Source organism: Coenobita brevimanus, chromosome 19 (genome assembly GCF_032717465.1).
Source record: "Coenobita brevimanus isolate Jiangsu-jjx chromosome 19, ASM3271746v2, whole genome shotgun sequence".
In the NCBI taxonomy this organism is placed as follows: domain Eukaryota; kingdom Metazoa; phylum Arthropoda; class Malacostraca; order Decapoda; family Coenobitidae; genus Coenobita; species Coenobita brevimanus.
In genome coordinates this window covers 30,534,238-30,548,776 of record NC_136972.1, presented here as the reverse complement: position 1 = coordinate 30,548,776, position 14,539 = coordinate 30,534,238, and the positions used below count along the sequence as shown (strand labels likewise).

The 14,539-nt window shown below is 42.0% G+C and overlaps 1 protein-coding gene across 1 annotated transcript in view; it reads left to right on the top strand.

The window, feature by feature from the left end:
• The window catches only part of LOC145391746 (uncharacterized), a 59,693-nt gene extending 46,056 nt beyond the window's left edge, over positions 1 to 13,637 (top strand). The window contains exons 7-8 of the mRNA XM_080266281.1: positions 3,269 to 3,490; positions 7,215 to 13,637. Of these exons, the coding sequence (XP_080122407.1) occupies positions 3,269 to 3,490; positions 7,215 to 7,250 (258 nt within the window). The 3' untranslated portion in view covers positions 7,251 to 13,637. The remainder of the gene's footprint in view (positions 1 to 3,268; positions 3,491 to 7,214) is intronic.
• The last annotated feature ends 902 nt before the right edge of the window (positions 13,638 to 14,539 follow it).

The window sequence follows — 14,539 nt, the reverse complement described above, 5'->3', positions numbered from 1 at the left end:
GTATGGTGGTGTGATATGGTATGATGGTGTGGTATTATGGTGGCGTGGTATGGTGGTGTGATATGGTATGATGGTGTGGTGGTGTGGATGTAACGTGTTAGTTCTGTCAGGAATTTTGGCGCATTTCTCACTCACCCCTTCATTTCCTCTCCTTCCCTCCTTTTCCTGTCTTCCTTCTTTCCTCATTTCCTTCTCTTCTCCTTCCTCCTTTCTCTTTTCCCCTCCCCTCCTCCTCCTCCTTCCTTTACTCTGTTTATTTTTTTCCTTCCATTCTTCTCTCCATCTTCCCTCCAACCTTTCCAACTCTTTTCTTCCATCGTTCTCTCCTTTTTCAAGTCCCCTCTCTTCTTACTTCATTTTTCATTTCCCTCTCTCCTCCCCCCTTTCTTCCTTCCTTCTCTCCCTCCCTCTTTCTTTCCTCCTTCCTCCCTTTTATCTCTCCTTCTCACTTAGTTCGTCCCAACCTACCTTCCTAACTTAATTCCTTCTTTTATTTATTCATTCATACATTCATTGCTTCCATTCCTCTCTCTCATTGTCCACCCACCTTTCATTCTCTTATTTCATTGTATTCCCCCTCTCTCCTTCTTTCTTCTCTCTCTCTCTCTCTCTCTCTCTCTCTCTCTCTCTCTCTCCCTCCCTCCCTCCCACCTCTCGTCTCATTCGCCCTTCCGTATCACACTCCCTCTCTCTCTTCCTTCCTTCCTCCCTCCCTGCCTCCCTTCCTACCTTCCGTCTTCCCTCCCTTCTTCTCTCTCTTCTTCTTCCCTCCTTGTCTCTCAACCATCTTCCCTCCCTGTCTCACTCCCTTCCTCTCTATCTCCCTTCCTACCTCCCTCCCTCCCTCCTTGTCTCCCTTCTACTTCTCTCCCTCCCTCCCTAACCCTTCCCCGAACAGATCTATTACTTGTACTATAAAAACCAGAGAGAGAGAGAGAGAGAGAGAGAGAGAGAGAGAGAAATTATTATGTAAGCATGTGCTTGAGATACGTGTGTGTGTGTGTGTGTGTGTGTGTGTGTGTGTGTGTGTGTGTGTGTGTGTGTGTGTGTGTGTGTGTGTGTGTGTGTGTGTGTGTGTGTGTGTGTGTGTGTGTGTGTGCAAGGTTATAAGTGACGCCCAAACAATAAGCAGAAAGTGACATGCCATTAGTCACTGTGTGTGTGTGTGTGTGTGTGTGTGTGTGTGTGTGTGTGTGTGTGTGTGTGTGTGTGTGTGTGTGTGTGTGTGTGTGTGTGTGTGAGAGAGAGAGAGAGAGAGAGAGAGAGAATATACATGCATGAATGATATTTATGTGTGTGTAGTATTAGTAGCAGTACAGTAGTAGTAGTAATAGTAGTAGCAGTGGTTGGTGTAGTAGTAGTAGTACTAGATATGAGCTGTGTTAGTATTGGTAGTTGTAGTTTGTATTGGTAGTAGTGTTAGGATGATCTACTAGTAGTGTTAATAACTGTAGTGTTGTAGTAGTGGTAGTATTAGGAGCTGTGGTTTGTTGTCATGTGGTACTTATGAGAGTGTGGTAAGGGAGTGGTTGGGATGATGTGGTAGGGATGGCAGCTGTGGTGTGGTAGTGGTGTAATTGTGTAGGTGTGGTAATTGTGGTAGCTGTGTAACTGTGGTAGTTTTGGCGGCCTGGTAATTGTGGTAGGTGTGTAACTGTGTAGGTGTGAGGGTTGAGGAGGTGGGTTGGCGTGTGGGTGGTGTGGTATCTTTTCCTTATATAGCTTTACTCCTCTCTCCTTCCCTCCCTCCCTCTCTCCTTTCCTCCCTCCCTCTCTCCTTTCCTCCCTCCCACTCCTTCTCCTTCTCTCCTTCCATCCCTCCTCTCCTACGTCTATTTCCCCCCCCCTCTCTCTCCTTCTTTTCCTGATTCACTATTTTTTTCCATCTCTCTCTCTCTCTCTCTCTCTCTCTCTCTCTCTCTCTGTTCACCTCTTCTTCCCTCCTTCCATCCCTTGAAACAATATATTACGCCGATAACAAATTAATCCTTAAATTCGTCTAACAACCTATTTATTTTTCTCTGACTAACGCTAGATTTATTAATTTTATATTTCGAGGAGTTAGGAGACAAACTCGATTAGATTAGCAGAATTAGAACGAAGTTAGAAATAAAACACAAAAGAAAATGACAGACAGACAGACGCACATCTAAATTCAGGGTCTAGCAGCCAACCCTGACCCCCTCTTAGACACGAAGACCAGAGGTAGGTTGACTGACTTGCAAGGCCCCAAGAATCCAGACATCCTCACCCTTATATTCCAGACACCCTCACCCTTATATTCCGGACACCTTAACCCTTACATTCCAGACACCTTACCTTGAAATTCCGGACATCCTCTCCTCGAAATTCCGGACATCCTCACCCTTATATTCCAGACACCCTCATCTTGATATTCTGGACACCCTCACCTCGAAATTCCGTACACCTTCACCCGTATAATACGGACACTCACCTCGATATTACGGACACCCTCCCCTCCATCTTAGAAATAGTCAGTACTGGCATCGCCTTTCTGTCTCTCTATCTCCTTACCTATGACCTCCAGTCTTTTAAAGGCAATGTGTCCAGGCATCTCAAAGTAAATGTATTATTATTATTATTATTACCTACTGCTTGATGTCTGCTAGAAAGGATAATATTTTCCAGGTGCTCACTCTTGGATTCATGCTATTTGCGTTAAATAAATCAGATGCCCACAAAAAATACCAACAGATTAAAAGGCAGTAATGTATAATTCTGTCAGCTGATGTAAAAATGAAGAACGCACTTAACTTTATATTTGTGAAGCCGTTATTTTCATTATGCAGATCGTAACCCGTCAGTAAATCCTCATAAACAGCGAGACAGCACGCAGTTTATCTCTTTACTCTGATATTCTACGTCTCCTTGGGTGTGGTTTGTGTAACTCTACCTCTGGTTTCATTAGCTGTGTTTCTCTCTCTCTCTCTCTCTCTCTCTCTCTCTCTCTCTCTCTCTCTCTCTCTCTCTCTCTCTCTCTCTCTCAAGGCTTAGCAAACACATAATTTTCTCCAGACACCACTTCACGTCATCTTATTCCCTTCATATTCTCTTCTGACAGCCATAAATATATACAAGATCGTCTGTAAATAACGCTCCGAGTATTTTCCGTGTTGCGGAGACGACTCAATCTGTTAGCAATACACCCTTTTGTATATCTAAGTTACACACACACACACACACACACACACACACTCAAAAAATATGTTGTAAAGTACCACATAGTCACTCATTCCCACATTTACAGCTGGTGATGGACGTGGAGGAGTACGTTCCGGGAGAAATCGAGGTCCTGCAAGACGACAAGCACCTGACCGTCAAAGGCCGAGTGGAAATCAACCCAGGGGGAGGCAACACCATCACCAGAACCTTCCACCGCCACTTTCACATCCCCCATAACACTCGAGAGGAAGATATCGATTCTGCGCTCTCCAAGGACGGCATTCTCACAGTCTTCGTGCCTAAGAAGGTGACGTGGAGGTGGCTTTGGTGTGATTCTTTGGGGGTTAGATTAGGTTAGGTTAAAACTGCTTTGGTTAGGCTGGATTAGGTTGGGTTGGGTTAACGTGGTTTACGACAGGAAGACGTCGATTCTGCTTTCTCTAAGGACGGTATCCTCACAGTCTTCATGCCTAAGAATGCGATGTGAAGACGACTTTTTGGGGGGCCAGAATAGGTTACGTTAGAATGGATAACTTATTAATTGTTCTCTGGATAATTCCAGACTATGTCGCTGTAGCTAACGCCACATTATGTTGTTTTGGCTTACACAAACCTGTTTTACTCTGGCTGACGCAAAATCTTCCTTGAATTCTAAGAGTTAAATAGGTGTCTATCAAAAACTGCAGTGTCAAATAATCCAGAATTTTAGTGAACTGGACCTCGAGAACAGTTATATATGAGTAAGCGTAGATCCGTGTGTTGGCTGGGTGGAGTGTACAAACCCACCGCTGGCCAAGGATGCACACTGACAGTCTTCATCCCCAGTAGCTGATGGGTCTTAGATATACCCAGGCAGCCAGAAAGACGTACGGTAATCAAGGAGTTAAGGTCGTGCTCTTGCAATATATCAAACAATTTATGGATCAGAAATGCTGTGTCACATACGATTATAGCTGCGAGGCGTACGACACAGAACTATAGATGATGTAGATACGAAATTTCCTTCAAAAAAGAAAACTTATAATATTGTGCCACTTGTAACAGTCCACAGATTCATGCATAATTTTAGCATACATATTCAGTTTAATTTTTTCACGTAACAAAAACTTCCCTGCCTTGTCTTGGCCACTGGTAATATTCTCTTGCACAGAACGCAGCGAATAAATAATAGGTTAAGAAGATTAAAAAAAAAAAAAAAAAACAGAAGCCTAATTTTGCACTTCTCGATCTGCTTTTGTTTCTTGCTGTTGTTGGTGTTGTTGTGGACCTAGACTGATATTACGCGGACCCGGTGGACTGCAGGCTGAGGTTGCCCTCGCCTTTCCGTCCACCATCCTTCATTCAGGGGATAGGGAGATGGTTGAGGAACGTTTGTATAACTAACTCAGACAGTGGATCAGTCCAGTAATATCGATGCCACCACTTGAAGGCGTCTCTCTCTAGCACCAAGTCTGCCAGTAAATACCAGATCAATCTATCCATCTATTTATCTGTCTATCCTTCGTCATACTACTTAATCGCGGAAGGGGTGGCCACAAACAAATCGCCTCCACGTCGCTGTTCTCTGCCCTCTCACCAGTTAACATTCCCCTCCCTCGTGTCTCTCTTCGCTCCATCCCCTCACCTCACCCTTCATCTTCCCCTTCTCTCCCCCTGCACCTCACTCAAATACACTCTTCTAGTCAGTCTCCTCATTTCCATCCTCTCCACAGGGCCCAACCATCTCAAAACATTTCTCTTAACATTTGCAATCACATCCACAGCAACTGTATTTGTGAAGTAATGATTGAATTTGACTTTGTATTTATAGGATAGCGAATCTTTTTGGCTGGGAACTTGAATTTCAATATGTTTTTGGTACAACAGAATATATTTTTTATTTTCAAGAGGTAATGATTGGTTTCTGGATATATATAAAGTACGTGAACAACACCCATGGTAAGAGGAAACTTGATATTCTACTTAGGCTATCAATTCTGAATATATTTTGTTTTTCTGACAGCTGTGAGTTAATTCAGCAATAATAAAAACGTTTTTAATGGTATGTACTGTAAATATATATCTTGGTTTGAAAATTATTTATATGAGTTTATTTACATTCATTATTCACTGAGAATTTACTACAGAACCAGACTAGTGTAGCAAACTTATTATTATTATTATTATTATTGTTATTATTATTGTTAATCAGCACTATTTACTCTTGTAGTTCTGTTGTACTTACTAGCCAGGTTAAAGCAGTATTCATTTTGTCATCCCGCAACGCCCCTGCACCGCTAGTTCATTTTTCATAATCACATTTACCTCCACAGTTAAACGTTCATATTTTGCGCCTCGAAGTGAAGGACGGAATGAAGGCTGACAGAAGACAGAGGGTAGAGTGCTGAGAAAGAAAGCCAGACACGGCAGCTCAAACTTCTGCTTTAACAGTCTCGCCATCCCACACTTGTTTAGGTGGCTGGAAAATGCTCGTACCAACTGACACTAGGCCACTTCATTCCTCTGCTGTTATTGTTGTGGCTGCTGTTGTTGCTGTTGTCGTTTTTTATGTTGTTGTTTTTGTTGTTAAGGCCCAGGGCACAGCTGGACATGAACCCAGTGGACTGCAAACTGAAGCTGCTCTTGCCCCGCGAAAACCATTATTTCAGTGGATCAGGAGGAAGCTGAGGAATATTTGTATAACAGGGCAGTGGACCCGCCAGGTTTTATCGGTGCCACATCATGAAGGAGTCCCTCTTCAGTGCCATTCACCATCTAAGTAGTGTAAATGCCAGGACAGCCAAATTTTACAGAGATCATGCATAGCTCCCAAGTCTTCCACCTCACCCCTCAGTTGCAGGAACGTTAGATCAGACCACTTGCTGACACCAGAGAAGAAAGGGATAATGGACGCTTCTGCTTCCTTCCTAAGCAATCACAACCTACTGCAAAAAGTGCAGCAGTAGGAGGGTCCCCAGCAAGTGCTTAAGTAGACAACTGCTTTTCTGGGCAGCAAGCAGCTTTTTTGCATAGAGTTCCCTTATCTCACCATGTGGAAATTCCTGGTGGGCCTTCGAGATGACTGTAGTGACCAGAGCCTGCCACCCACAACAGCAATATCCTCCAGGCATCAGGGCCCTGCCAACCTGACCAGCGTCTCTGCAAAACACTTTTACAGTCTCCACCAAACCCTCCGTGAAAATCATCAGAAGTGATGTTGCTGTGTAACTGTCCAGCGACAACTGGGTAGCCACACAGAATATTGGTGGCTAGTTGGAGCAGATATACTTTTGATACAGCAATGAACCACCAATATGAAGCTACATCAGCAAAGAACACGAAGCACTTTTAGCAGAATCAAGAGACAGAGGACCATATACGACCGCCACTTGTGCTAAGATGGTCTGGACACACCCCACTCTTATCTTACTGCCGCACGAGTCGCAAGACGATGGGATCTCCTCAAGCATTACAAAGCGTGACGCTGGGATTACCTCGCACTCACCTCTTTGAACAAACTACCAGTATACCAGGAGGTGCGGTGTGTACATCCCCAGAGCTACTAATTCTGTATTCCATTTATAGGGACCGGTCTAGGAACTCCTCCAGGGTAGACTCCTGGCAATACTGTATAGTGCATTTAATTGCATTGTACCCCTGTTTATGTATATTTTACTTAACAAAGTCTAGAATGTTATTTGCGTTTCCAGTTAATCTTTTACTGCAGGATACTACACTTTGTCGCCTTCCATCTATTATTATTATTTTTATTACGTTATTCCCTGAGTAAAATCTTCAGTTAATTAATCTGTCCATCAGTGATTTATTTTTTTTTTATTTCTCCGTGTTTCCTTGTACAACCTTTCAAAGAATTATGTATCATAGTCAAAGACTTGTCTGCCACCAACAGCTTCGAAAGGACCATTAAATCTGCTGCAGTTTGTTTTCCTCTGTATTCGTTAAACCGTAATCTCCCATACTAGATCTTTACATTGCCATTGTCGCTTATACACTCCTCTGTTAACTTCTCTAACTGTTATTTACCTTTACAGAAAGAGCGGGTGATAAAAATAGAACTGACGGACTAACAAGAACCGCAGAGGCGGAACGGGGCGAGATGAGACGGGGCGGGGCGAGGCGGGGCGGAGTCTGATCGTCACTACACCTGTCTCACCTTTTGTCCTTCTGCCTTACCTACCGTCCACCCCATCTGGTCGCTGCCCTGCCCCTGCCCTTATGTGATATGTACGCCCACTCTCCCTCCCTCACATACCCTGTGCCATTCTCCTGTCATCTTTTCCATTGTCCTTTCATATCCTTTCCATTTATGAGTAGTCAAGCCATTCAGCCATACTGAAATCCTCTCTCTCGTTATGTTAATATTTTATTCTACTTTATAAATAACCTTTTCTATATCTCATCTCCCATCTTCATGTACATTACGCCATTCTCCTGTCCCCTACTCTCTTGTCCTATCATGTCCTTCTCATATCCTTGTCAAATTACTCAGTCCTAATGTCTCAAACTCTGACCATTTGTCTTTATGTTACGATTCTTGTTACTCTCACTTTCCTGTCTCTCCCACACCCTCCCTCCGATATACTCCTTGCTTTCGTCCCTACTTCGTCTTCCATCTGCCTGCTATTTGTTTCCTTGGAAGTCTGGTCGTTTTTGTTTATATTGTGATTCCTGTTCCTCTTTACTACATTTCTTTTTCTGTCTCTGCCTCATCCTTCCTTTCTCATTCGCTGTTTCCTCTCTTTGTCCTCTACTTTTTTTTTGCTTATCCCTTTCTATATCTCTGCCTCATCGTTCCCCATTCGCTGTTTCCTCTCTTACTTCGTCCTCTGCCAACTCTTTCCTACCTTATCCTAGCTCACCCTTCCTTGCCCCGCCCTGCCCCACTTCAGAGCTATCAAGAAACACAGGGAGAACAGAGGACAGCATCAGGAGACAAGGAAATATTATCACAACGGCATCATCAATTCCAAACCACAAGACAAGAAGATGCGACAACCTTGCTACAAGGGTGACTGGAGAGGACGGATAAATTTATAAACACAATATATAACTACCTCGCTGGACAGTTGAGATTGGGGAGTAAAGGATGGAAATGTAAAGAACTATGAAATATAAAGGAGAGTTAATATGAAAAACTATATGAACAAGAACTGCTTACCTGGCACTGAAGATGAGTACAACTTCCATCCATCCATCCATCCCTCATCCAATCCTACGTTGCCCCATGAGAAGCCTAGGAACCCGGGGCTAGGCAAGTTGGTCCTGACATTAGATGAAAGTGAAGATGAGTACTCAGTGTTATAAGAAAATGAGGATTAACAGACTGTGACAGCTGAGGAAATGGGGATAAAACTCTCTAAAAAAAAATTCACAAAAAGTAGAGAGAACTATAACCACTAAACGTGTGTGTATCAGTTTGTGATATGAACGTGTATAAAACTTAAACTATTATTCTCATGCTGTATAATGGATTGTTGCAAACTCAGTGCCGTGTGAAGTACTGACTGCCTGTAAACTGAACCACTGTCACGAATGAAAATGTACTTAGTGTCTTAGTCAAACATTTCTTATATCTACCACATCTTGTAGGTAGAATTGACAAACTGAGTGTGCCATCAGGACTGGGATTCTGAAATATATTTACGATCAATTTCCTGTCCAAACCATGATTTGTTTTAGCAGGAAGGACAAGGAAAGGAGAATGCAGAGTCTTCCCACGCCTTCAGTCCCTCCTACAAAAAAAAATCTTGGTTGCGGGAGGAAAATAATAGCTAGGGTATAAGGTACTGCTATTTCCTGCAGGGAGAACAAGAAAGTGGCGTACAGAATCTTACCATGTCCCTTGTTCTTCCTACAAAAACAGTTCTTAAATTACAACAGGGGATTGATCGCAAATATTTTAGAGAATATCACCCCAGGCCAGTGGATTCGAGGCGTATATGAATTCTTAACCGGATCGGTGGCATATTCAACAGCAGATCTTAGACAGTCGTGAGCAAATCTTCGCCGACACTTCTCCGTTGACTATGGCTATGGAAGGCAGTACATGAAATATCTCTGTGTGATGGCAGTATGACGCACACAACAGGAAAGTGTGAGGAGGAGAGATACTGTCTGTCGTTTGGGGAGGCATGAGAAGTATGGGAGGTAGGACAATGTTGGCACAGGATTATCAGCGACATTTTGCCCAAGGTTGTACAGATCTGATTTCTTTCAAGGTACTTCTATGTTAATATGTTCCTTGCTAAAACGAATTACTTTACTGGAGAAGGTAAGAAAGCCAATAATCCACCTCAAGCATTTCAGAAGTTCCCTCAGCATGCAACAGAAGCCTTGTCTCTCACACCGACTCTTGTGGCACTGGATTCCGTTCAACTAGTGACTGAATTATTGATTTATTAGCTTATGTAGTACAAGGCTTCAGTTTCGATTACCGGTATATGATTGTTCTAAGACAATCTCATTAATATTTAAAGTTTATTAATGCTTACCAACATTTATCCTCTATAATTTATTTTAAAAAAAAAATCCACTTCATTGTATTAAACCTTCATCCATTTATCCTCTCAAAAATTCGTCTTAAATGCCCTCCATGGTTATTTTGTCAAAGTTTCTTCCCCTCCCCTTTCTCAAACTCATTCAAAGAACTCCCCACGTCGTGATGTCAGCGTTCCCTTCATTTCTCCTCTCAGAACGGGTGTTGTCAAAGTGTCCTTCATTTCTTCTCAGTCAAACTCACTCTAAACTCTCCACGGTCGTGCTGTCATAGATTCCTACACTTCTCCTCTCTCAAACCACCGGGTGTTGTAAAGTTCCCTCCATTTCTCCTCTCTCAAACCGGGTGTTGTAAGAGATTCCTCCATTTCTCCTCCCTCAGCCTCATTCTGAAAACTCTCCACGGGTCTGCAGTCTCGCCTCGTCCCCTCCTGTCCCCCTGCACACGTCCCTATCCCGCCCCGCATCGACAGCTTCACAAGAGAAACACTCGCGTCCGTTCAACGTGATATGGGGCGATTTTCCCGCCAACTTTGAAGACCTCCTTGCACCTTTTCATTGGCGATTTATTTTGCTTTGTTTATTCTTTGGCTTTGAAGATTTCGTCACTGCTCTTCCTCGGTGATTTATTGACCTGTTACATATTCAAATCCTCTTCTGTGTTACTGATGCAAATCGTCGATATTGAAAATGAAAAAAATAAAAATGATAAAGAGGAGGATATGGAGTTGTAATATGCAAAATAAATCGCCAAGGAAGACGTGCTACGAACTTTCCAATGCCAAAGAAAAAAAATAGTAACGAAGAAGTGCTACAGGGCCTTCAAAGCTGACGGGCGTACGTCCCTTCGGTGTGGTGGGCTCACGTAGAAAATAAGGCGTCCATAGAATTAAGTCCGGATTTAAAGCCGTATTCTGGGTGATGGAGGTTCCGTAACGCTTTATCCTTAGCGGTTTATTTTGCCTGTAACACATTTAGAGTCAGCTGAGTGTCATTCATATTTTTTCCAGCATCGAAAAGAGGACATGACATGAAGGTGTAAGAGGCAAAATAAATCGCGAAGGAAAGGGCGTCACGAAATTTCAAGTGCCAGTTCGGAATACGCCCCCCATTGTGATCATTTGGGCTCTCGTGATAAGTGCCATGGCAATTTTTAGACTTTTATTTTTTATTCTTAGACTCTTTTGCAATTTTTAGACTTTCTTTCGTTCTAGGTGTACAGTCGTTTTAATTGTGGGTTCGGTATAGAAGGTAAACTATATTATTTTGCCCTTTCTATACCTATAATTTGCCAAGCTTTAAAGAAATAACCTAGTAAATGTAACGTAGTCTCAACTAAGTCAACTAATTGTCCTCTAAGCCAGCCTAACGTAACGGTAAGATTTTTTGTACCAAGTGAGGTTAGGTTTAAAGTTTCATACCGAGTCCTGCCTTGCTTATGGTAACTTATTCCTTGTCTGTTATACTGTCAAAAAAAGGTGTTTATATTCTCGAAGCAAACGCGAGCTATATGTGTTCTGTGAAAGGTGTAATTGTGTGTTTTTTTTTTTTAATCGTTATATGTTAGTGCTGAAGCAGGGTGGGTCATTAGTTGGGTTCATTCATGTGGTACCAGTTTTTCAGTCATCTAAGTTTTCTGCAATTATTAGTATTATTATTTTTCATATGTTAAAGTGTCCATGCAAGATAACGAGACAGAATGATACCTCCAGTTTTTTGTACTAGGATGGACAAAGTTAACATTTCAAGATCTGTGGTGAACAGGCTCTGTTTTTCCACATTCTACGTTTGTCTTTTGCAATACTGAACACAGTTATGAGAGGAAAGGCAGAATGGAAACAAGCATCATATCAAAAGTCTATATAATAAGAAGAGGGAATTTGCAAACCAGGACTGGGATGCACAAACACACGATCAATCCAGTGTCATAACTCAGGATTTGATTTGCAAGATGGACAAAGAGGCTGTCGGATCTTCCTCTGCCTCCTGTACCATCTTCATTAATAAATCTTAAGTCACGACACATGAACTGTAGTGGGTTATAACTGTTTTCCGTACGACTACCAGGGAAAGGAGGGCAAAAACTCCCCTTGTGTAGCTCTTCCTGTAGAAACACATCCAAAGTTACGATAGGAAATGGATGGTAAATGTGTCTGTGAATCCCTGGCCAGAATAACAGTTAATATAGGTACGGGGTGACAACAGAGACCACGATAAGCGATAGGAATAACAGGTTAACGATTGATGTAGAGAAATCGACATCAGAATTAGTCAGCAATAAAAAAAGAAAGAAAATAAAAAAGAAAAAGACAATGGGCTTTTGTTTACAGCAGGACTCATTTGATAACTTCATACCAAATTCTTCCCAACTATAATATCCTCCTACCCACTTCTGACCCACCCTGTTGCCTCCCTGGAGCACAGATTTTAAAAGGCATCAAAAATTATCCCACTTTCCTCGTTCGAACTTTACCCCTGAAATATAAGCACATAATATCGAAGAAACGGTCACCATATTCACCTTTGAAATACTGGAAAAGCCTGATATTTTTGGCTGTTCAGTTACTATGGGATACTTTGCTCCAGCCTGTATAGTTCATGTTGGCTCGTCTTGGGTAGGTATAATTTTTGTCTATAATTACACAGCCTCCAGAATCACAGCTAGTCAGTTATATTTATGGTCACAGTGGCGAGTTGCGGCTCAAGAATAATGTAACTGAATTTTAATACAGGAAAAAAAAACGCAACAAATTAGTGAGCTTAGAAACATCATGATATTGAGTTATTAGGACTCTCACATCAAAGAGATTATTATTATTATTATTATTATTATTATTATTATTATGTCCCACGTAAACAGGATCGTAGGGGTCCGGGGCTACGCTAATTAGTCCCGACATTTAAGGTGACCAGCCTCACTGTCCCCTGAGTCGCCTTACATTAGAAGCCAAACCTAACCACTCCTCAGATGGAACGCAAAAGGTTGGAGTGCCTTAACCCACTAAATCACCAGATGTATATGGTTAAATGATCACCACCCAGCGTAGAAAATGGTTATGTGGGAAGCAGGAAACCATTTTTGTCACCCACTGTATTATTATCATCACTATTATTATTATTATTATTATTTATTATTATTATTATTATTAAAGTGAGACCATTTTAAAACTCAGATTGGAAGAAGAGTTGCGTGTAGCCTCTGTGATTGTTTTTTTAACTTGAGAATGTGGCGTGATAATTCGTTCACTTTCATAGGAATACGTGAGTAAGGGATTTTGTAACACTAAATCAGGACCATTGTAAAAAAGAAAATGTTATGGTTAGTGTATGTGTGTGTGGGTGTGTGTGGGTGTGTGTGGGTGTGGGTGTGTGGGTGTGTGTATGAGAGCTTTCCACACTTTGTGCTGACTGATGGTACGTGTAAAAAATAATGCATTTTTATAATAGCGTGCGACTGAATGTATCGTCAGCGCTTTCCTCCGAGCTTTACTAAACATTATAAGTAAAACATTAGTAGGCTTGTATTCCTGTTGGTTATGAGAGCTCCTTGACGCCCTTTTCTTTGCGATTTATTTTTGGATATAGATGGTTAATGCCCTTTTGTACGTTATTTTATAGCCTACAGTGTGTGCCATACTGCAAGGATTTATGTAACACAGAAGAGGACAGGAAGGTGTAATAAGCAAGTACCTTATTTATGCACAGTTTGGCGGTAATCGAAGGATGTAACACAGATGACAGTAAGGTGTAATAAATAAACTAAATCACTTAGGAAAAGGTGTTAGGGAGCTTCCTTGACCGACGAGAATACAGGCCAAGTCAGGTCGGTATAGGAATTAGCCCTAAGCTTTAACTAGACTCAAGTTCTCAATCCAGTGGGCTCAGAATTCTCACAAGCAGGAGCCTAGCATTTGTACTGTCCTGTGGTGGAGCATTGGAAGTAAAGAGTACGTAATTTATGAGTGTTTGTTATCCATGTTCTTTGTCGTTTCCTTCCTTAAAGGGTAAAAAGAAAATGAAAAAGTAGGCTAATATACTCTCTCTCTCCATCTCTCTCTCTCTCTCCATCTCTCTCTCTCTCTCTCTCTCTCTCTAAGAGGAGGAAAACGAAACAGGAGCTCAATAACTGCGCGTTTTTTCTAATCTTATGGAAATCCCAAATATCTTTCAGCGAATTAAACGGCAGATGTGGGCAGATTATTGAGTTGATTTGACTAGTAACCAAGGAGATTCATTCCTACCCCATAAACAAAGCTCATCAAATTTAATACAACCACGGCATAGTATTGAGGTTGCGCAAGCGACTAGTAACGTAAAGTAAGACTCTAATATGTGACCCAGTTCCATCAGATGAAGACACACAGAGTACAATATAAAATCAGAATTGGACGGACATAGAGCGAAAGGTCGATTAATGTTGAAAAAAAAAATCCAAGCTAGAAATGGAGAAGGGAAATCTAACTTGGCACACCTAGCTTGGAATGTGTAGTTCAAATTTGGCTGAGGGTCAAGGGTTGCTATGGTGATAAGAATCGGCCCTGTTTTTTGAGAGAGAGAGAGAGTAAATATGTGAAGAGATAATGGAACCGCCTGACAGGGTAATAAAGTCTAATTAGAAGCGTTCAGGGTTCCTAATGAGGTCTACACTAATAGCCAGTTAACTCGCACTTTACAAGGTGAGGCACTTGATTAGAATGGTCTCTCCCTCTCTCTCTCTCTCTGAAGAAATTTTGTGTGTGTGTGTGTGTGTGTGTGTGTGTGTGTGTGTGTGTGTGTGTGTGTGTGTGTGTGTGTATCACTAAGCTGTACACATCAGGAACCTATGCACTCATTCACCTAGTCATACACCATTACTATACCC